Genomic DNA, 25,825 nt, shown 5'->3' on the forward strand with positions numbered 1-25,825 from the left:
CTGACCTTTTTTTCGATAAGAGGAAAATACATTTACGTATATTCAAAGTCAAATTTCAAAATTCATTTAATAAGGCTTAAACTAAGTGCTTTTGAATCGTTACTATAAATATATCTTTTAAATTACAGAATCTACCATATGTTCGGAAAAATTAGAGCTCGTTAGAAGCAATTACAAGACACTCAACGACCACTCTTTTCAGTCAAATGGATTGAAATATTTTACAATGGCTGTAATATACAAAACAAATTAGTTTGTACGGTGCTGCATCCAATATATTTCATAAAAGTAATGAAAAATAAACTGATGTAATATAAATTATCGTATATTATTATTAGACTCCGAAATATCCCCTTCCATATGTCCGGCCGACTAAAAACCTCAATGCTGGTAGCTCGAAAGCGATACCGGGCTGTGGAGGCTAAATTCGTAGCTCAGAGGCGCGGGGCCTCTTAGAAGGAAACTCGAACCTCAGTCCGACTGCTCGCTAGGCTGGATGAAGGACCTGACCTCTATGGCAGCCTGATGGTGCAATCTCCGCCGAGGTCGTTATTTCTCACTCATATTTCCCCATAAATATTTAATGTACACTCTGTTATTAGAAACTAGCTGTTGCCTGCGGTCCTCATAGACGCTATAAGCAGTAAAATAATGTCAGAATCTAGCGTGTAATATGTAGCCTATATGTTACCTCTTTTTAACGTTTAGACAAAATTTTAGTTAAATTTCTTCAGAAGTATTGCGTTTTACCTACATACATACAAACAAACCAACGAAAGGTCAAACAGACAAAACTTCTATAAATACCTTTTTTCGCTCCCTTATTGATTTAACACAGCAAGTATTCTTTTAAAAAATATTTAATATACAGTTTTTACTTTGTACTCACATATGATTTATGATACATATATAATTAACGCCCCTGCAACCCGCTTGGGGGTGACATTACATAAAATTTAACTGACCCCTACTCGGTGAAAGGAATATTCATACCAAATTTCAAGTCTCTACGCCTTTTGGTTCCAGAGATATCATGATGAGTCAATACATAAGTGGAAATATATGTATTATATTTAAGTAGATAAAAAGATATTAATATCATAAAACGTAATATACTGGTCACCTAGTTCCTAATCACTTTATATTAATAACGTATAATTTCAGCAATATTTGTTGCGTAATAAACGTTTCTCTAGCGGAAGAGTATACACCGGACGTTACGGTCGGTTTGAACAGTTTAAATGTTACCACTTCTTCATTTTCCTACAGTTCTAATGTTACTTTAGCAAACGTTTTTAATTATTTACTGATAAAAGTTGATGTAGTACGCGGTAAAAAGATTGGACAATTCGATTTGTAATTTGAATGGTAGTAAAGCGAAAAGTAGAGACAAGAAAAAACGAATAGCATATGTTTGAAATAAACATTTCTTCTAGAAACACAGCAGTAGCAAGTTTCGTAATATTTTTATTAAAACGGGCGTTTTCAGTCGTAATATAAATCTCCTTACTTCTTTATATAGCCCTCTTATATAAAAAATATCAGTGTGAGTGCAGTGACCCAGAAGTTTGCTTGTAGTCTTATTCCATAAAAATAATAAACAGGTTCGTATGCGAGTTTGACTCATAGGTACACGAAGGGCTGCGAACCTATAAAATACTTTTGTAAAGCAGTTTTAGAGTTCCCCATGTTCACTTTTTTCACACTGTTAGATTATTGCGTATTTTCAGATACATCTCGCTGACACCGGAGTCTTAGTAAGCATTAAAAGGATTCCCATATTTTTTACGGGATATACTCTACTCGCCGGGACACCACGGTGTCGCAACCAGTCGCACCACAAGCTACCAAACTAGACACCATACAGATACCAGAGTCATGACACGTCCGAGCTGGTCGCGCCACCAAATTGGTTACGGACAAACGAACACAAGGGAGTAGCTATGGGGATAGAGCTGTTTATATTTTGTGGTTAGCAGCGACTATGCCACCGCGGTGTCACGTGTAATATAACCCTAACGGATAGCACTTGTTGTATTCGAACTAACATAATATGTACGGTATGGTTGAATTCTTGTGACAGGCTTCGTCATACTCGCATTATTTCCATTGCTTGTGGTGGCGTCGTGGGCCAGGCCGTTTCCTTTCCTAAAATATCGCTAAGGGCGGCGATGGCTGGTGCATGTTTCATGATCGTGAACGTGTTTTAATTATGGTGGATCGATTATCTTTTTATCGGAAGTTCTGCTTCATGAAAGTTTTAAAAATGAAAGAACATATGTTTCTAGTTTTATATCTATTTTTATAATATCTTTATTTATTTACATTGTGTGTAGATTGATGTATCTACTGTAGGTACTGTATTTATCATTATCTTTATTTTTTAAATATTGACTATCTTGCAATCTGCCTAATCATTTGGCATTTGGCTAGAGGTTACACAGTTCAAATTAGTCTTGGAATGGTATTAGTCCAGTGACCAATCCATTTTTTTTAATGCCAATATCTTATACAATATTGAGGTCTTGAGGGGCTTTTCCCTTTAGTCTGTTGAAACAACTTTTACTCATCAAATTGCAGGCGAGTGCGTTTGGGTGGACTTTAATACGTTTTGCATAAGACTTGAGTTTATTAAGAATCTCCTGTTTGACCATTGGTACTTTCAGGTCGCGGTGAAGTTGGATGTTGGTGATATACCAAGGTGAATTTGTTATGATCCGCAGCATTTTAGACTGTATCATTATCTAGTAATTTACTAATTATACAATATTTTTCTTGATGAGTTTGATTAATATTTGTAATTTTTGTAAGACAAAGCATGCTGTGATTGCCTTTAATTGTAGGTACAGCGAGATTCTATAAATAATGCATTGTAAGTAACATTAACATTGTGACTACTGTTTCTTGAGTTGGTGATCAATTAAATAAATAAATACATACTGTATTCAACAACTTCTGTTCTTACGTTTATTTTTTTATTTACGCGTGTAATGCATTGAGTATCTAACGTTTGAGTATTTTTGTGGCATCATTTTACATAAATACTGTAGTTAAAATATGTTGTAAAACTATGAAGCTATAAATGTAGATTTAATAGAGTGGCAATGAGTTTCTTGCTACTTCTTCTCATCAAAACTCAATCTTTTCCGAAGTGATGGTAACCCGTAAAAATAAAAAATATTTCCACGTAAACAAAACAAACATATATATACCTATAAGTAAAATTCTTTTTTTCTTGTTTTTTTTTTTCTAGAATTAGGGACGAGACGAGCAGGGCGTTCAGCTGATGGTACTTGATACGCCCTGCCCATTACAATGCAGTGCCGCTAAGGAATCTTAAAATACCCAAAAGTTCTGTGCGGCGCAACAATTGCGCTCATCACCTTGAGACATAAGATGTTAGGTCTGATTTGCCCACATAATTTCACTAGCTGCGGCGCCCTTCATACCGAAACACAATAACATTACTGTTTCACGGCAGAAAAAAGACGCCGTTGTGGTATTATCATATTTTGTATCGTTAATATAACCTTGCAAAATAATTACTGTTTTAATAAACCAGCAACAACACATGATTTTCTATTGATCATAAAATCCAATAATTATCACCACAAGGAAAAACACAAGAAAAACACGACAATAAATAAAGATAGTAATGTATTTTTTCTCTTACAAAATTATTTACATCATATTATGCTTGTATCCTGTTCCATTCATTTTAACAAGGATAATTTAGATAGGTACTACTTTGCGAATATACACAGCTTTAGGGGACGTCCATTATTTACGTAAGGTCTTCTAGGGGGGGAGGGAACAATCTAAATCTTTCCGAATCTCACTTAGGGGGTAGGAGGGGTCTTGGCAAATATCACGTAATTATGTTTCTAACAGAAAACTGGACTGAATTAGAATAAATCTGTGCTTAATTTTTGTTAAATATTCATTATTTCATTTTATGATTGCGATTTAATACAAAACTTTACTAATCTTCAATAAAAGAAGTAGAACAAGTTGTTTTTGTTTTTTTTTTTCTCAAAAATCCAACACGTTTACAGCCAAAACATAAATTTTGAAGAATCTCGCATGATATTTTGGGAGTTGAGGAAAATCTCACCAAGGAAGGGTCAAAAAATTCTCAAAAATGCCTCACGTAATTAATGAGCGATCCCTTACATTAAACTATCCTAGACAGATCCTTAGAAACCATTCATTAAATACCATTTCATTACATTTGCATTCTTATAACATTATGAAATCGTGTACTGTTACGAGACATTTATAATCCACGTTGTTAGTGAAATTTACGCAGTTTGGTATAAAATAGGAAATAAAAAAAGGGTTTTCCATTTCGCAACTTAACGAGATATTTCCTATTTCTAAAATGATTAAATTACATGAAACCGTTACGTAAAAACTATAAGTTTATATAAATTACTAATGTCAGTGACTCGCTGCTATTAATATTAATATGTTGATGTGCTAGGGGCCGATAAGTATTACTCTCTTTTATATAGTGAAGCTATGTAATACATATATATATGAAAGAAATTTTGAAAAGAAAAAAAATACTTAGTTTATGCCGTTGTTTACTACGTAACAATGGGCATTGAGTTTTTAACACGACATTGGTACAACTAGCCGAAGTTAGTCAAATAACTGGGCAAATGAGACTTTTAAGTCTCAAGGTCGCGAGCGTAGTTGTAGTGCCACGGCACGGCGGGGCGTATTAATTACTATCAACTGAACGTCCTGCCCGTCCTGTCACTTATTTTTATAAAAAAAAACTGTGAGATATTTTTTTTGCACTTATTAAAACAGAGAGATGAAAAAAGAATACAAAAAACGAATAAGAAATATACAGTAATTACACGCAATTCAAAAAGTTATATATTTTAATTATGTTTCATTTCAAATTGTTAAATTATTATTATTATCATTGCGAAATTTCACCATAGACAGAACAAACCGCTGGTCTGTGATCTAAGCCCCTTGGTGACTAAAGTCAAAAGGCAATCAATTAAATAAAAATAAAATATCCTATTCAAAATATAAACTGCATTTTAAAACAGTGCACGATCGTATTCAATTAACAATATTTACACACACATTCACAGAAGGTTAACGAGACATTATAACTGTTATTGCAATGACATTGCAGTGTTCTAGAAGGTTTTATATTGATCAAGATAGACTGTGACAGCTGTGAAAAGGTCGAAAACAATTGAGGCCGACAGTAAACCTCTATTTTGAGCAATGCACGCACATAAGCATAAAGTTACATACAAATCAAGAGTGTAAGACGTAGCTCGTCACGCACACTGAAGTTATAAACCTGGCCTGTTTTATTCGGCTGTCTAACAGCAAGATAATTTATCTAGACGTATAAAATATCTAAGTCTTGACTGCAACATGCCGAGTTACGTAAGCTGACTCACATACGAAGTGAATCATCAATAATATAGGTAAAACCAAAAATAATTGCATATTATCATCGGCCCAATAACCTAGTAGATTTGTAATACCTACATATTCCCAATGCAAACAATTCAACCAAACATCTGTTGTAAGCGGGCGCGGCGTACTGAATGCTCATTGGTCTGGTAATGATCACGACATATCGTTAGAGCTATCGCTATTGGCTGATGACGTTTATATATAACCTATGTTCCTAATGTGTTTACGGAAAGCGTTCACTTTTTATGAGTTGCCTTTGGGTTATTAGATGCATAAAAATATTCAATTATATTTATACTAAAGATATTTTTTTAATATTCATCTTTTCCACTTTTTGTATGCAGGAAAATTTAAGAAAAGAAGGAATATTTTAGCGGTTGTAGAGACTATATATATGTACAGTAAAAATTAAAACTCATTAAATTCTAGGCAAATTGTGATTCAATAGTTAAAATGACGTGCAAAAAGAAACAGTTCAAGGAAAAAATTATAAAAGTAAAAAAAATGTAGAAACTTAGATAATATATACTATATACAATCGATGATAACAGTCCAGGTTTATTAATTTAGTGTGCGTGGCAAGCTACATCTAACACTCACGATTTGTATGTCACTTTTTGTTAGTGTGCGTGCATTGCTCAAAATAGAAGTTAACTGTAAACCTCATTTTCTTTAAGGTGGAAACATACAAAATATTAAACGAAAGACGAATTCAAATCACAAAAAGCAGTAATTGAAAGTCATTTAAAGAGAGTAGCTGTTTTATAACCTCTTTATTGACGTGTAGTCTTCTAGAACACAGGCATTTGAAAAATATTTGACAGTTATTATATATTACCCTACCTTATAAATACACTAAGGCCTTCCATTGAGATATTAAAATACTTAATTTACTTTTAAAACATTTAGTTTGGTGTTTATGTTTCATATTAAATACTTATTGCTTTTATGATGATACAGTCTCGTTAAAAAATCATTTTTTTTTGCTTTAAGTGGATTTTTTTTACTGATGCAGTTCCATTTTATTTTAATTAAACACAGACATAATTTGATTATTATTAAATTTTATTATTAAAAAATGTTTTCAAAATTAATAATAATTTCAAAATTTTCAACTGTATTTCTGTTCGAGCCTTTTTCTCGTTGCAATGTTACTATCAACCAAAAGCATTTACGTAACAAACAGGCAAAGGTGATCACCTGAATTAAAAGTGACCACCGCCGCACAAGCTTCCTCCGTCAATGACAGCTCAGTCTTGCTTCGATTACATGGACAATAACATACCGAATACCGTTCAAAATATACAGAACACGTTTGTATTCGCAGTACACTTTCTATCACATTAATTAATACTATTAATTGTATGTGTATGACAACTAGCAACACGCTTTGGATGACATTTTAACATAAGTAATAAGTAATTCAAGAAAGTATTCATTACGTTTGAAGGACCACATCAAATAACATTTTTCAGACATTAAAATGAGTTTTAGTTGAGTTAACTAAAAACCAATTAAGATTATTTCAATATTTTTCAATATACTCTTAATTTTTTTTATATAGGTTAGATTTTACACATTTTTTACATAAGACAGTAAAATGCCACAATATGTCAACGTCATAGTTGCAATCTGTCAAAATGGCCACCATAGCGCGCCGCTAGTGCGAGTAGTAATCTCAGAATACAGAATAAACCACAAAACCGTTAAAAATTGTTCAAAAGTGAGGCGGTATTAACTACACCAGAACGCGTACTGTTTACAAGTAGTTGCAATTATCAGTTTTTAAATAATTACCAACGAAATTGTGTCATAATTCTTTTCAACTTCATACGAGAGCGCCTGAATCGACGCACGCACACACACACACGATTTACACGATCGCTAAGCAATCTTCGAAAGACAAAACTATCGAGTGGCTTACCGTACGCCGCTGAGACACAAGGAGACCACCGCTGAGTTACGCTACTCTGTTCTATTTCTTGTATTGTGGTTGTGTGTCGGTCTTACTTGCAAAAAATGCTACCAGACATGCAAAAAAATTAAATGAGATTACATTTCATCTGTAAGTAGCACATTTTTTATTAATTTTATTAGAATATTGAATTTATTAAATAAACCCTAAAAGCGTTAATGTATTGAGCGTTGTTAGGCGCGGGGGTTGTTATTTCAACACTCCCTTTGGTTTGTTCTGTATTCTGAAGTATTGTATCATCAGCTGTTTTATAAAACAACATAAAATTTAATCATTTTACACATTGTTTAAATATGGATTTGTGTTAAATCATAGACTGCACTTAGCAATATTGACACAAAGTTGACCAATTTCTAAAAAGATACACAACTTTCACGGGGCCAGTATCTTTCCTGTACAACTGTATGACAATATACATCCGAGTTTTAGATAGAAACACTAAAGGCTGTCTGTACATTTGAGTTCAGTTTTTGCCTGTTTTATTTTTGGTTCAATTATTTTAACTAGTTCGGTATTCACTATTTAAATTTTGTAACAATTAAGTGGCATTATGTACTGATTCAGAGACCTTCTAAATTTGAATGGGTTATAAAATTATAAAAAAAAATATCAAGGGTTCATTTGACAATTTGGTACTATTTTATTATCTATTATCATTTAATTCTTTATTCCTAAAAATTTTATAACTGCCATCAAAAATAACACTTCTGACTTTCCTGTGGCACATTTACCGTATGTTCTTAAAACAGCTGATCATACTTTACTACTACGATATATTATTATAATCTTAATACTTCTACATAGCTACAATAACTATAAGAGTAACCATATAAACTAATATCTATCAATAATTGTATATTTGCATTGTTCTAAAACTTCAACCATTTAAAAATAAAACATTTAAATTATATTACATTAATCATTATAATACAGACACGAATACGATTGGTATATAATATTACATTATTTATTAAAACAATCAAATAATTTATTTAAAACCACTCCTTCCGACTGAAAAATTTACGTTTATTAAAACTGGCATTACTTTTGCTTTCATTAAGTTTAACATTAGGCCTGTATACAAAGGTCGTTGATCCGTTTAGGAAGAATATATATCCGTTTGAGGTAGAATATACTATTATTATATATTATTGTCACTATCAATACTAACCATTTGATACAACGCAAGGCTAAGAATCGGTTGTCAATGTAACGGTTATTATCAGGAATTTACCTATTGTTTTGTACGGATTAGTACCGCTTAACTGTTTATTACCGCAAGAGTCCAAAGGTGTCGTGCGTTACACAAATATTAGGTAATGTAATATATAACAAATGAATCGGCGATTTAATAAACCGTTCTGAACCGGTTTGTAGAACAAAAACTTCGAACTTATATAATCAAAAACATAATATTTCGGTTAAAGGCACAACAATACCGGATGATTTTTTTTATATATTTAAACTTTAAACGGTTAAGGTTTTTTTGTTTCAGTTTCTAAGCCTTCACATTGCGACGTGTAAAGTTATTTCCCTAGCACACAAACGTTTTGGTCAACACGGGTTTCAAACCGCAAATGTTACCGCTAAGCTAACTGTGTGATATTGAATCGTTCACAAATCTTAGTTTATTTGTTCTATATATAAAACAAAATTCAAACTAATGGAAATGTATATACATTCATTCATAACGATAATTCTGTGATGCGGCTATACTACTCCAATAAGAACAATGTATAAGACTTCTAACCGTCTAAATAAAACACTTGTAAAAGAATTAAAACGCGTTTCTGCGTGCTCTGAAAAGGTCACTAAACGTCGGGTTAGCTAAAATAATGATAAAAATGTAACGTTTACGCAAAATCTAATGTAAAAACATAGTAACAATTACACGCGTTTTAATCCTTAAAAAAGCGTTTTATTCAGATGTGTTACACTCGCTTTAATCGAAGTAAATACTATTCTGTTTTCTATATCTTTCGACGTTGTTCTTACAACCAACAAAAGTAGTAATGCCAGAACTGCAATGGTTGATAACTTCCTAATTCCTCGCAACTTAACGTACATTTACATACGGCAATTCAACCCCAATACAACGAAATATTCGACTACCCAGAGTTATTAGTTATACTAAGGCCGACGAGAGAAGATAAAGAATGTAAATAAATAAACGGATCGTGACTGATTACAATGTAACTTGTAACGAGAAATATTGTTATAAATACGGCTGATTCAGACTCTTCTGACGAATCATCTTTGTCTGATACAGACGACACGGATCAGAACAGATAATCAATAACTTGTATATAATTTCTTCAAATAAAAATGTTATGAATCCATGTTTACATTCTTTATCTTGTCTCGTTGGCCTTACTATAGTTCCAGCCACCTCTGGGTCGTAAGGGGACGTTAGTGCGAGCCCGAGTGCACGCTGTGCTGCGCTTTCTTCTTCCTCTGTGCCAACATGTCGTAGAACGGGTTGTGGCTAATTGAGCGACGGAGACACTCGATCCATTCATCTCGCTCTTCCGCTGTCGCCGCTGACATTCTGTTAATCATTATTACTTTTACTATAACTTTCAATTAAAACATCAGCATGGGACATACATTATTATATTATATATTTTTTTTTATATCATATTGGTCTCACGGCAAATGATACCGTTCAGACGGACTATCTCGTGCGTAAACAAACCTACAGATAACTTGATCTAATTATAATAATTGATTACCATATTCATGATTTGAATTAATAATGTTAAAATTATTGTGTCGATAAATTTAAACAATGCTTCAAGTTTGCCATTTTACACTGGGTTAAAATGATGAAGAAATTTAATTAATTTTTGAAGTTATACTTCTTTAGGCGCGTTATGAAAAAATGATGTGAGTGAAATTTTGAGATCGCGCGCGCATCACTGTAACACAAAAGTAACAGGTTGAAGTTGGTTCCTAAAATTTTCTGATGTTTGCGTTATTTTTTTTTTCGGTTTCCTCGTCCTTTATTAGGATACATTATTTAATAATTTACTGTCAAAGCCATCTTTGCAAGATTTTTAGAAAATTGTTTTTTTTTGTTTTTTCGTCCATTATTAGGACAGGCAAAGGGTTCAAGCCCATGCAGCCGTATTCATTATTTAATAATTAATTGTCAAAGCCATCTTTGCAAGATTTTAACAAAATTGATATTTTTAAAAACGTAGAATAGCACGAGGAATAAATCAATTTAGTGATTTTTGCTTCCTTAGGCCAAAGAAGTATAAACTTCTTGCGTGCATAAATAAGTACACACACACTTTTTTTCATCATTTTAACCTTATCATTAAATCAAAAATTACTGTTTTGCTTTTCTTCAACACACATGTCTCAAAAAGATTTTTCGTCATTTCTTGTGTTTGGCGATAAATAAAAACTCGTTTTTTTCAGTTCATTTATCAGTCGTTATTAAAATTAAACGGGATCGAGACTAGTATTAAAGCGATAACACAGTAAGCGACGAATACGGCACATCACTACACTGCAGGCGCGTAAGGCGAGGCGTGCGGAGATGCTCCCGCTCTCTACTCCAGGCCCCGAATGCATTCAACTTCTCTAATAAAAATTTTTGAAGAGTTTACTTTAATTATATTCAATTACTAGTTGATATATTCTCATAATATATTCTCAGGCCTGCCTATATCATACTAGAATTTTTATATTCGATTGCCATCTTGCAACCCTAGCGGATGAACAGAATAACATAAAAAAAAGCGATACAACAATAGTTGTAGATCGAAGATGGGCGAAAATTTGAAGTTGGATACATTTTTAATTTTTAAAATAAAATTTTTTACATTTATCTTTTGGGGTGTGAAATATAGATGTTGGCTGATTCTCAGACCTAACAGATGTGCACACAAAATTTCATCATACAAATCGGTTCAGCCATTTCGGAGGAGTTTGGTAACAAAAACCGGGACAGGAGAGTTTTATACATACAAAGATTGAAGGTTAAGTATGATAGGTACCTGTAAACGGTGTGTTTCCCTTCCACCACCTTCCCCTCGGAGTCAGTCTTGCATGCCTTGATGAGGTCAGCGCCTCCACTCGCATACAGCTCGAGGCAGTGCGGCCGCTGTCTATCGCTCGCTGGTCGCACCTGACCCAAAACAACACTCCAATAAGTAAAACTTTTCCTTTAACTAATATTTTTTTTGGATATAATACAAGTATAGTCACGTGGTTTTTTGACCGACTTCAAACAGGAGGAGGTTCTCAATTCGATCGGTATTTTTTTATGTATGTACAACGATTACTCTGAGATTAATGATTCGATTTACGTAATTCTTCTTTAGTGCGATGCGAAATAGATGCCATTAGGTTCCATAAAAAATTTACATAGTTTTGCCCAGTAGTTTTCATTTTATGAACATTATTTATGTATTATTTTAATTCTACGTGGATGATATAAATCTATTTCTGTGCGGCTTTTTTTGCAGTTTTTATTCAGGTTGATTATATATTAATATTAATTGACACTAAAAAGTAAAAAATAAATAAAAACTACGTTAAAAAAAACCGACTTCAAAAACTGAAAAGTATCAAATAACTAAAATATTAATTAATTACACCTCTTATGAAAACCGTTACCTTTAATATTTATGAATTACTATTATTTGTATGTGTTGCATATTGATAGCTGTGAAGCCCTTGCCAAGCCAAAAGTAATAGTAGGTACTTACACTCGCCACGCGTGACTTTGAGCGGGATAGCTTCGTCTAGAAATAAAAAAACCCAAGCGGACAGACACGGGTGGCCCGACAACCTTAATTATTGCAGTAAGACAGCTTAAATTTATTTTGTTTAGAGCTTGGCACCGACTTAAAACCTAGCAATAGGTAGCACATATAAATAATAGTATTTTATTAATATTAAAGGTAAAGGTTTTCATAAGAGGTGTAATATATTAAATTTTTAGTTATTTGATACTTTTCAGTTTTTTAAAGCCGGTTTTTTTGACCGTAGTTTTTATTTTTAACCATGTACTATCGACTGAATTGATTCATGACCCACTATGCCGATATATTTTTGTAAATCATAAAAACAGAGGTTTATATTTGCACAAAATTGATGGTGTGGCAATAGGTGGACTGTCAGTGTCTAATAAAATGATAACAGTGACGTAGGAAATATATGTTCAAGCTAATTTCGATCTACTTGTTCATCTTCACATCCCGACATACTTACAACATTCCTACATACTTATAACATCCCTATTTTAATAACCGAGATGTTACTAGTTGCTCATAACAATGTATAGCTATTTCTATTTTAGACATAACTGTGTTAAATATCTGTCTATTAGAGCTAGCTCCATAATTTTCTACAGCTAATTTGACCTAGAGCCTAAGGTCATATTTTAAAGGTAGACTGTGACAGCTGTGAACTTATCGGCGTAAAGGAACCGTCATAAATTAACCTTATGGGAGCGCGCGAAAGTAAAATAATTTAGATAATTTGATTAGTGAGTTCGTGTAGATTTTATACAAGACTGACTGTATTAAAATTAACAATGAATTAAAATCGTTCTTATTCTGAGAGTGCTGACCTAGCATGTCCGTTAGATTACAAGACCTCCATGTAGAGTTGTGTCAGCGGTTTAGGTGGGAAGCCAGATATACAAACAGAGCTGTTTACAAAAGTGGTGAGGCAACCGCCCATGGACATCCGCAACGACAGGTATGAAGAAATGCGTTGCCAGCCTTTAATTAATTGAGGTAATTGATTCCACAAAGTGTCCGTGCAAGGCAAGAAATTTCTTGCAACACTCGCGATCGTGGAATGCTAGACGTTAACGTGATGTGGATGGTATTCTGCATTTTATATTCATTTATTAATATCTATTATTTCTGTATATATAAAGCATTTATTTATACAGAAATAAAAAAAAATAACTTCTAGAACGATGAACCTAAAACTAAAAAACTATAACTTAACTAACTTTTGCATTTTGACGTAATATCCGGTGGTGGAATTCGGCCGCTAAAATCAACCCTAACAGCTCCTCTGAGCACTCCCCGTGATATATGCGGTAGAAGATGCAGAGAAAACCCACATCTCTAGGCAACTTCAAAGAATCTAGCCGATCGGACATGATTCGAGCCGCGCTTCGTTGTATGCGGTCAAATGGAAGAGCCTGGTACTAGCACACGCCCAGAGGTGAGAACAGTACTCCATGTGAGGCCGAATTTGCGACTTATACATTATCAACCAACGGGGGGGGCTGTGGACCAACTATACTCAAAAGACACTCGACACGCTAAGGATGCAGCATAAGAACAGTTTCAGGATGCTGCTGGGCTTGCCGCGGTTTTGTTCGGCATCAGGCATGTTTGCTGAAGCACGAACGGATAATTTCTATGCCATCATAAGGAAAAGGACGTCATCCGTCCTGGCAAGACTGCATTCGAGCTCAAACAGTATCCTGAATATGATAGCGGGAAAACTGGATTCGCCAATACTGCAACGATTCGTTCAAGTTCTTGTCCGATAAAAACACGCTGTCTCAGATTGTTATGAACGCTATCCTATGTTTTAATTATGTATTAAGAATAAATTATATTATATTAAGCAAATTCTAGGAATTGTAATATACTAACATACTTTTTTAAGCCTGTTACTAACAAAATATGGTCCTCTGTTGCCCCAATAAAGAAATTTATTATCATAATTATATTTGCAGGCGGTAGCTTATAGTCAAGCACTGTCTCGCCTTACTGAAAACACCAACCTTTTAGAGGCCAGTTTGGCCTTCTCTTCCATAGACCACGGAACTGAACGTCGCTCTATAAATCGACGCCAAGTATGCTGATACAGGCTGTGGCAGTTAGAGGAGTGAACTCGAATCGAGGGGATACGACGAAGCGTGATATTTGTGAAATTAAATAACTCAGACTAGTATTAATATTCCAGAAAAATTGTTAATATTAACGATAAGAAATCATATATACTTAATATTAATTCGATCAAAACATGCCTCTTACAAAAAATCCTACTAATAAATTAGGTAAGTAACTGTAATACCTATAAAATGTAATATATACATTAGACGTGTAGTTGTTTATATAACAATCATATATGTTTGCAAATGTGAATACTTACGAGAGTTGGTTGTACTCATTGTTTGATGTTTATAAGACATTGTTTGAAGGAGTAGTCATATTACTACATATTATACTGTAACTTTCAAATATTTTTATTGCTCTAGTAAAAGTTAAATTATTTATAATGAGTTTAAAATAATACTCTTATTAGACTTTTGAGTATTTATTTTTATGTCTTCAATTATTCAAATATTATGTTTTTATTTAGCATTAATAATAAGTTTTGTACTTCACTGATTCATCTTCAGGAGATGTTGACTCGCCCAATTCTGAAACGAGACTGACAGTCTCAGTCTCATTAACGAATATTTGATTAATTATATATTTCCGCTAAATAACGCCTAATACAGTAAATTTTCGTGTCAGTTGTTTTCTTTTCCTAATTTATTAAATATATTTCTTGTAGAAAGGCTATGGTTGTATGTTTTTAATTATGCACTAGTTATTAGTATCTAATAGCTATTATATTTTGAATCTGCCTTAAATCAATATTTATGAAATATAAGGAAAAACGTTTTGGACCTAATATGCTAAGGGATCACCGGTGCCAGTAATATTATAATGTAAATGATATTATAATGTAATATACTCACAGATATATTTTCTAATGGAATGATTCCTCTGGGCTCCTTGTCTGTGGTGTACTCGAAGTAATAGAGACAGTTGTCGTTCAATATGAACCACCTCCTCTTCCATGACTTGTATCTGAAATTTTACAATACTTATTAATTTTTATTCTTGACATTTTTTTTCGAATCACTCACAGCCAGGTTATTAAATAGTAGGTACAAACTGTAAAACCCACTTAATTCGATTTCACAGAGACCCAACACACAACTCGTCTTTAGCGAGAAAGTGTTTTACATGGGATAGGGAAATAAAACGTACTACATAATATTTATGTTCTGATATCGTGTAGGTATTAAATTATACATTTAAATATTTAATTAAATACATAGTGTACTTTTAATTACGTTGTTTAAAGTGATTACTTATTTTGCTTGGACAGAAATGTTTTGATGCATTAGCAATTAAGATATTTTCAACATAATAATTTAACTTTTGCAGTGCGTCTTTGCTTTGATTTAAAGAAGCTGCAAGGCGTCTTATATCACTAACAGCTGATAATGCCTGGGCGAGTGACAAAATCGGAGTTGACTCCTCTTCATATCATTCTCATAATTAAAACAAGAGAATTAAATTCAATGAAAGTAGCTTGGAAAGTAACACCTAAAATTAATTAGCTAGTAGCCAGCTGATTATATAGTAATAGTGTAACTTCGAGCATATGCACAGAACAAATTCTTAAAAGGTTGAATTAATTTGAATTCAGATGATATTCTAATAACAGACTGGTTAAAAGTTACAATTCATGATTAGAATAGAGACGACAAGAAAATTCAACACTGAATGGGCTCTAAATAGAGCTGCTAACTTTTTTTTAAATGGAATATATTATTGTTTCATTCAGTCACCGAAAATATAGTAGATAATAAATAAAAAAAATAGATTAGAAACAAAATTTACAAAAATCGCACAATTAAAAGACAAAGATAATGACTTGTATTGGGAATGTTTCGCAACTTCCTTAGAGGATACTACATAAAAAATATAGAAATAAACAAATAATATTAAAAACAAAATTTACAATAATCGCACAATTAAAGGACAAGGATGAGGACTTGTATTGGGAATGTTTCGCAACTTCCGCGGATACTAAATAAATAAAAAGCATGCAGTACTGCCAAGTAAAAATTAAAATTTAGTTTAGTATGAAACGTGCAGTGAATTACAGTATGGCCATTAGCGACGAAGTATAATCCGGCTAAGTTAGTGGTGCACTAACGTAGTGGATTTCGGCTATCTCCGTTTTTTACAAGATTATAAGAACTGCACATTTCATACACGCACGAGGGAATCGTTTTTTTCGTAGAAAGTTTCGCTAGGCTGAAATAAACAATATATATATAAACAAAAATGATTAAAAACAAATATCGCACAATTAAAACAAATCTGACAACATATTAACATTTGTAATTCGCGCGCGCGTATGTATGTGTGTGTGTGTGTCTGTTTGGAATTATAATTTAAAATTTATAATTACAACTATTTTTTTTTTAATTACCTTTTTTCTAAATTATACTTGTTTATACAGTAAGAAATTGAGTGCATAATATACCTGCCGCCCTGCTTCCACAGCCACCCCTCCTTGTCCGGATTGAAGAAGGTGTGCATGAGATCATTCCCGTCGTCCTCCGGGATCTTGAATGGCTCCGTCTTTATCGACTCGTATAATGACTGGAACGTGAACACATCCACATCAACGACATGTTAAATATTTACGTCTGTATTCACGGTTATAGCCTAAGCACATGGTCGGATTTGGTCCACCAAATATGGTCCGGTACGGGACCGCGTCCGATGGCTCGGCGGACCAAATTCGACCATGTGTTAAGCCTATTATTGAAAACTCGCCCACTAGAATCTTGCTATCGGAGATACTTGCACAGATTAATAAATATACTCAGATGAAGCAATCAAAACAAACAACTCGAGGTCGCGACTTATTTATGTGAGTGGGCGGTGCTATTATAGCGACACGTATATGTTTGTGTGTAATGTTGCTAGATGTGAGGAAAAAACTCCCAATAATTTTTGGAATTGTTCTCCCGCAATGTGGTGGTTGGTTACACAAGTATCTATTATTTGGACTAAATAGTTGTCACAAAACAAAATTACAATAATAATACAATGTAAAACCGCAACAATAATTACTGCTTCACGGCACAAAATGGCGCCATTTTTAAAAGTGAGTTCCGAAAGGATGGAAACACAGGTAAATAGTCAACTAATTATAGGTAATTCAAAATGCTATAATATAAAGTTTCTAATGGTTTCTGGTTGTACATCATACAAGACAACCAAATTAAAATTTAAATAGATAATAATGTATGACCATTACGCCAATCTTAAAATAGCAATAGTTAAACTTTGCAACTGTTTCACTACGCAAACATATAACAAAGACAATTCAAACTATAGAATTACACTAACTAATGTAAAGATGAACAAAGCGTGTTATAAAGAGCAAATCTATAACCGAGATGTAGAAAAGGTAAGCGAATCTATTGTTACTGTAACCTATTTTGATTGACAAGTCGTAAAAAGTCAGCTTCGCTTAGCATTAGCTACATATTGAATATTGAATGAAAAATTAAATCAAAATCACTTTATTCATACAATAGGTCAAGGAAATGACACTTATGAATTTCAAAAGTTTTCTTTCCTTTTATCATTTACCACATCTACTGAATAGGTTGAGCTTTAATGAGCGGCAAGAAACTCATTTTCACTACTTTAAATCAAAACTTACAGCTTCATCGTATCACAAATCATTTCAATTACAATATAATATGTAAAGTGATGCAATAAAAATACTCAAACGTCATATACTCAATGTCTTACACGAGTAAGTCGAAGAAAGCAAATGTAAAATGTGAATTAATACGTAAAAACTAGAGTTAATTGCCACTAGCTAACGCGCACACCGACATATCAAAATTGATCACGCACCGGGCTATCAGTTCTACAGCAAACACAATTCAAACAATATCCGTGTATATTATATTATTGAACACAGCGTATTAAACCGCGCGCTGACTACTTGCTTGTCGCACATACTGAGCGTGACATTATCGGCACATATTTGACGCGATAAGAGGCCATTATATTGACATCAATGACGCGTTGATAATTTAAGTCGCTAGTTGTTAGAAAGTTGGTAAACAAACGGGGTTAATTAGTTGACAGTTGCGTTCGTTGATAAACATAGATTATTCACAAAGGAATTACTTATTAAAAGATTGTTTTTATAAGGTTATTAATTATTATTAGAAAGATGCCATATAATACATGAATGATTCGTAATTGCGGTGTAAATGAAAAGCATAGTGGTATATTATATATAAAATAATTGTTAAGTAGTTATTTATATTTGTGAGTAACTTTATGTAAAAGGGTCGAAAGGCCCATTCCTGTAACACAAAATGTGCAATTAGTAGTTAGGATGTAAATTCGTTAAACGCTATTAAAACACGATAAAACGTGATTTCGTCAACTTTCCTTGAAAAACAGTGCAGCGACCTGACGGTATGGAATAAAACTAAGTTTTTATACAAATAATAATTTACGTAAGCGCGAGTCTGTGACACTCGAACTCGGTTTTGACAAACAGAGCCATTTATAACATGTACGTAACACTAATATAGTAGATAAAATTAGTTATATGTTTTAATTTATAATTTTATCATAATATATTCTAATGCTGAAACATACAACACTTAATTTTGGTAAATAATATTATAAATTATATCTGGTCGATACCAGAGAGTTCGCCAGATTTTACACATAGACATTCGTGACTGATTCTATTATATCTGCTCGATACCAGAGAGTCCGGCAGGTTTTACACATAAACATTCGTGACTGATTCTATTATATCTGCTCGATACCAGAGAGTCCGGCAGATTTTACACACAGACATTCGTGACGAATTTTATTGTATCTGCTCGATACCAAAGAGTTCGGCAGATTTTACACATAGACATTCGTGACGGATTCTATTATATATGGTCGATTCAAGAGAGTTCGGCAGATTTTACACATATATATTCGTGACAGATTCTATTATATATGGTCGATTCAAGAGATTTCGGCAGATTTTATACATAGACATTCGTGACTGATTCTATTATATCTGCTCGATACCAGAGAGTCCGGCAGATTTTACACATAGACATTCGTGACGGATTTTATTGTATCTGCTCGATACCAAAGAGTTCGGCAGATTTTACACATAGACATTCGTGACGGATTCTATTATATATGGTCGATTCAAGAGAGTTCGGCAGATTTTACACATAGATATTCGTGACAGATTCTATTATATATGGTCGATTCAAGAGAGTTCGGCAGATTTTACACATAGACATTCGTGACTGATTCTATTATATCTGCTCGATACCAGAGTCCGGCAGATTTTACACATAGACATTCGTGACGGATTTTATTGTATCTGCTCGATACCAAAGAGTTCGGCAGATTTTACACATAGACATTCGTGACGGATTCTATTATATATGGTCGATTTAAGAGAGTGCGGCAGATTTTACACATAGATATTCGTGACAGATTCTATTATATATGGTCGATTCTAGAGAGTTCTGCAGATTTTACACATAGATATTCGTGACAGATTCTATTATATATGGTCGATTCAAGAGAGTTCGGCAGATTTTACACATAGATATTCGTGACAGATTCTATTATACGAGGGGCGGTCAAAAAGTTCGCGGAATGGCGGGGTTGGCGGGGGTGAGGTCGCTCCTCCAGGTAGCCGCTACTTGAGTAACTCATAATTACTATATATGCCAATTTCTAGCCTAATTGGGTCATTAGCTTTCGAGTTACAAACGAGTGAACAAGTAAATCGGGAACAAACTAGCCACTATGGAGAAAATTGAACATCGCGCCGTCGTAAAGTTCCTCACCAAACAAGGAAAAACGCCTCAAACTATTTTGCAAGAGATGTTAGCTGTTTACGGAGACTCTGCTCCTGGTAAAACCATGATTTACAAATGGCACGGCCTTTTCAAGCAAGGAAGGGAGTCAATTGAAGATGATCCTCGACCTGGACGGCCCATTGAGGCCACTACGCCGGAAATCATTGAAAAAGTTGAAAAACTTGTATTGGAAGACGGAAGGTTGAAGAAGAAACAACTTGCAGCATCAGTTGGAGTATCAGAAACCACAATTTTAAATATTCTTCATCAACATCTTGGCATGAGTAAAGTGTGTTCAAGGTGGGTCCCGAGAATGCTCACGCCGCTGCAAAAACGTGAGCGCGTCAACTGTTCCCGCGAGTATTTGGACCGCTGTGGAGAAGTTAGGGAAGAAATTATGGCCCGAATTGTAACCGGTGATGAAACTTGGGTTCACCACTATGAGCCTGAGTCAAAGCAGGAGTCGATGCAGTGGCACAAAAAAGGCACACCACCCCCAAAAAAATTTAAAGTGTCGCAATCGGCCGGAAAGATCATGGCGACTATTTTTTGGGATACTGAAGGTATTCTTTTGATCGATTATAAAGAACGTGGTGTTTCTATAACGGGAGAGTACTACGCTTCCCTATTGGACCGATTAAAAGAAGCTATTAAAGAAAAAAGAAGAGGAAAACTGACAAAAGGTGTACTCCTTTTGCACGACAACGCGCCCGTTCACACGAGTCATGTTGCGACGGCTGCCATTCATCGATGCGGTTTTGAACAACTACGCCATCCACCCTACAGTCCAGACCTGGCCCCTAGCGATTTTTATTTATTCCCAAAGATGAAGAAAGAGCTGCGTGGAAAAAAATTTAGAGACGATGATGAAGTCAAGTCGGCGATTTCGGCGTATTTTGACGCCCAAGACAAAACCTATTTTTTCGACGGTATTAATAAGTTATATGCCAGATCCCAAAAATGTATTCGTGTTAAGGGGGAATATATTGAAAAGGAAAAATAACATAATGTATCATTTCATCTTTTTTCCCAGTCATTCCGCGAACTTTTTGACCTCCCCTCGTATATGGTCGATTCAAGAGAGTTCGGCAGATTTTACACATAGATATTCGTGACAGATTCTATTATATATGGTCGATTCAAGAGAGTTCGGCAGATTTAACACATAGACATCCGTGACTGATTCTACTGCTCGATACCAGAGTTCGGAAGATTTTACAGACTTTCATTTGTCAATCAATTGTAATAATTTTGTACCGAATCTAATTTCTAAAATAAACCTTTTGAATTCGTCCCCTGAAACAATCTTAGATTGGCAAACAAACACTTATTCCAACTAATCTTCCACGTGCATTTAGAAACTCTTAAATATTGCATAAGAAGTGCTCGTTCAAACGAAAAACAATTTTATCTTCGCCCAGTTGAACGTCCTGTACTGTACCAATATTTAAACAGCAATTGGAACAATACATTTCATCACATCGCGATTTACTTCGCATACGACACCTTTTACAATGAATACAATACAATTATTTTGCAATAATATCACTGAGTATGAAACACTCTTAAATGAGCATTTCTTTCATTTATCCAGCGACGATATATAATATAAGTACATAACTTATTGAGCCTTTGAAAAAGTCTATACTCTATGGCCTAAAAAAGCATTGTGTATCGTACTTTAATGTTACCCAAAAAAGCGCATTATTTTTGGTGCCACAGACAACTAAATCTAGTATAGGTGTGATAGGTTCATAGAAATATAAGTTAATACGTAGGTACTATATACTATATTACATACATAATATATACATAATATGTATGTTTAAATCATTAGACAAGACATTTCAATGTATAACTTAAGAAAAGAACTTTTAAATATAACCAAGATGCTGGTAAGCATATTCTATTATTTTCACATTTCCCGCGTTGGCTGTATAAGTGTACCTTTGCTATTTCTTGAAGTAAAAATAAAACTAAAAAAAAACACTCATTTTCCCACTAATGTCACTAGCTACGGCACCCTTCAGACTGTAACACAATAATGCTTCCACAGGTAAGGTACAGCCTCCAACTGGTAAATGTCCTTAGTCGCATCTTACGACACCCTTAGCGCTGGGACATCCTTATTATTTTTATGACCAGAGGAAGCACAGGACTTAGTCAATATGCAAGTTATATTCTAAGTATCACATGGCTATTATCATTAATTGGCACACAAATGTGACAATAATATAGAGCCATTGCGCGGATCTAGAACAACAGAATCGTGACTTATTTCCATTAGGGCCTTGTATGTTTTACATGATAATTATTTTGCTAAATGTTGCTATAACATGAATGTATAACATGGTCGGTGTTTATAACAAAAAATATTATAGCTCAAAAATATTTTGAGACTGAATTATATATTTTGTTTTAAATAAGGGACGAGGCGAGCAGGACGTTAAGCTGGTGGTAGTTGGTACGCCCTGCCCATTACAATGCAGAGCTGCTCGGGATTCTTGAAAAACCCCAAAAATTCCGAGCGGCACTACAACTGCGCTCGTCACATTCAGACATAAGATGTTCAGTCTCATTTGCCCAGTAATTTCATTAGCTACGGCGCCCATCAGACCGAAACACAGTTATGCTAACACATTACTGCTTCACGGCAGAAATAGGCGCCGTTGTGGTACTCATAAACTAGCCGGCATCCTGCACAGGAGCCTCCCACTGAAATTTATTATTGAAATACTGTTTGTTTCCTATACATGAGTAAATAAATAAATATACCACGCTCTATTCATTTTGTTGTAGCGCCACCGTTGTATCCCAGTGAAATATAGCCCTTAGGGTGCTGGTAACGCCAATTGTCCAAATAACACACAACCTTTTCCTTAACACCTTTATCCTAGCAACTTAGCCGGTACAAGTTAAGAATAAATCGCGAGCCGCGACATCTATGGTCGTATGGCGTAACACACATACTGTCAAGTAACCGCACGCGAAGGTTGAGCTCCCGCAACATTGAAGCATAAATCCAGGAAATCCTCAATTCCTATTGATTTGCCGCCGTGAGATCGTAGTGATTTCTTCGTTAAGTGTCCCGCGATATATATATTGTGGTTCGCCAGCACACTCAGGCGAATATAGAAGAACCCAGGATCTTGCAGAAGAGGTGAGTACCGGCTATTCCCTTTACTCCAATGATTCCTGTTCTGTTCACCTGAGTACGGCCCTTTTTATTAATACAGTCCACTTTAAATTCCCTGGCGCAACCAGATGCGATTGTTGGGTTTCGGAATAAATAAATATTATAATAAATGAGCTCACCAGGAGCAGCTCCTGGGGTAGATCTCCGCCGTTGTTGATGCCGCGGTTCATCGCGACGAACTGTTCCGGCGTGGGCTTGTCCTTCACGCTGGGGTTGTGGAGCGACGTGTTCAGCATGATGATCGCGAAGCTGAGCACGTAACACGTGTCCGCGTTCGTGAAGATGTCAGGGTTCAGCTGGCAGTAGCGCTGCGCGAAGCTCTCCATCATTCGATCTATCTTCTGTGCCTCGCCGGGCAACCGAAAACTCCATAGGAACTGTCTGAAATAAAAAAAGACATACACATTAAAAATATACAGAAATACAAATATATTTTTTTTATGTCAACAAGGTACGAGACGAACAGGACGTTCAGCTCATGGTTATTGATACGTCCTGCACATTCTTGATAATCCCAAAAATTATGCGTGGCAATACAATTGCGCTCATCACTTTGAGAAATGAGATGTTACGTCACATTTGCCCAGTAATTTCACTAGCTACGGCGCCCTTCAAACTGAAACAGAATAATGCTTACATTACTGCTTCACGGCAGAAAAAGTTACCTATGTGTTCAAAACCTACAAGATCTCAATTTGTGTTAGATTTATAAATAACTAGCTGACCCGGCACACATTGTTCTGTTCATGATAAAAAAAAACTCTTTCAGGTGGAAATTCGTAAACTCCATTCTAAGCTGACCTCTACTCGACGAAGGGAATATTGCTACCAAATTTCAAGTTTCTATGTTTTCGTGATGAGTCAATATATAGGTGGAAATCTCTTATACGTATATATATTTAGATTTAATGAAAATGTAGTTGTGTAAGTAAGTGCATAAAATATATAACAAGTCTGCCATGTATAGCAGAATGACGGAAAAAAATCGTCTCTTGTGGTATTTTGAATAATATAGAGGTAAATAAAATTTTATGCTGACAACATTTTAAAATATTCCATTTGTACCAAATTACAATATAATTCCGATGGCGGAACGAACTGACGCACCGTTTCCAATTGAAAAGGCTTGTCAATGCAGATAATGCGTTACAGCTCAGTCAGTGCTAAAGTAAATAAAAATGGCAAGGAATCATATGAGCTAACAGACATTTAAAAAGTAATTTCACATTTGATGAAAACACGTATTTAAACATTACTTAGTATAATATACATTATTGCTAGTTTATTTTCTTAAATCAACTCAAATCAAAATCACTCTATTAATGTATTGACCTACATGAAAATGACACGAATGAACATCAAGTTTTCTTTTCTTTTTACATTTACCGCCACTTCGGAAAAGAAGCACGAGCTTTGATGAGAATAAGTGGCAAGAAACTCACTACCACACTTTTAAATCAACATTCACAGCTTCATCATTTTACAAATCATTTCAACTACAATATATTATGCAAAGTGATGCAATAAAAACAAGAATGTAGTATAGAACATCAGAATTATGCAATTCCGCGTATTTTAATGAAAAAATTAATGAACTGTAAACTAGGAACTAGGGCTTCCAATTCCGAGATCTCGGTATTGCGGGATCCCGCGCCATTTTCCAATCCCGCGGGACGCGGGATTACGGGCGCGGGATCCGCGGGATTTGCGGGACTGAAAAATAGTAGCAGTAGTTTAGCACACGATAGTTTGGGCATGTTTTTTCCTTCGGCAATATTTTCAGTTAAAATTAGAAGCTGACAATCTTAATAATTAAGTAATGATTTATCAGGAATGTTTTTTTTTGTTAATTTTAATTATCTTCGTGTATTTTTTGAAAACGATTTGTTTTGTTTTGTTTTTATAGAGAATTTGTTATTGTTTATTTTTTGTAAAAAAAAAAACAGTTTAATTTGATTGATCTCATTTTAATAGTAATATGTACGTAAATAAATGTGCGGTTGATTAATTCATTGTTTTATTTGCCTTAAATGTGCATATTGAAAATATGCGGGATTCCGCAAATATCGATATCCCGCGGGAATGAAAATTCGTAATCCCACAAATACCGAGATTTAATTCAGGCCGCGGGATTAGAAGCCGTACTAGGAACTAGTCGTCAACGCTCAACATTCGCAGAGAAAACGGTATCACCGATATCGTGCACTCGCTCACACTAACGGTACTAATGATGACGTAATGACGACTGTCAGCTTGATGTGTTAACAAGCGCTACCAACATCATGAGTTGCTTTGAGATATCAATAAAAAATAACAATTATTAAATTAACTCATTACTGATTATAAATTAATTATAACTGATTAGAAATAACTAATAGGGTATAATATTCAGGTCCTTTCATTGCTTCAGGTACGTTGATACTACAGCAGTGCCAGCTAACAGTTGGTATCATCATCACGGTAGACGCTCGTGTCCTATATAAAAAGGCATAAAATG

At 34.4% G+C, this 25,825-nt stretch overlaps 1 protein-coding gene across 3 annotated transcripts in view; it reads right to left on the reverse strand.

The window, feature by feature from the left end:
• Positions 1 to 3,640: 3,640 nt before the first annotated feature.
• The window catches only part of LOC126979230 (cytohesin-1), an 84,510-nt gene continuing 62,325 nt past the window's right edge, over positions 3,641 to 25,825 (reverse strand). For all 3 annotated transcript variants that reach the window (XM_050828504.1, XM_050828503.1, XM_050828505.1), the window contains 5 exons: positions 23,448 to 23,709; positions 16,751 to 16,869; positions 15,165 to 15,276; positions 11,437 to 11,567; positions 3,641 to 9,977 (listed from right to left, as the gene is read on the reverse strand). In XM_050828504.1, coding sequence (XP_050684461.1) covers positions 9,839 to 9,977; positions 11,437 to 11,567; positions 15,165 to 15,276; positions 16,751 to 16,869; positions 23,448 to 23,709 — 763 coding nt within the window. In that variant the 3' untranslated portion in view covers positions 3,641 to 9,838. The remainder of the gene's footprint in view (positions 9,978 to 11,436; positions 11,568 to 15,164; positions 15,277 to 16,750; positions 16,870 to 23,447; positions 23,710 to 25,825) is intronic.

This window comes from Leptidea sinapis, chromosome Z (assembly GCF_905404315.1).
Source record: "Leptidea sinapis chromosome Z, ilLepSina1.1, whole genome shotgun sequence".
Classification (NCBI taxonomy): Eukaryota; Metazoa; Arthropoda; class Insecta; order Lepidoptera; family Pieridae; genus Leptidea; species Leptidea sinapis.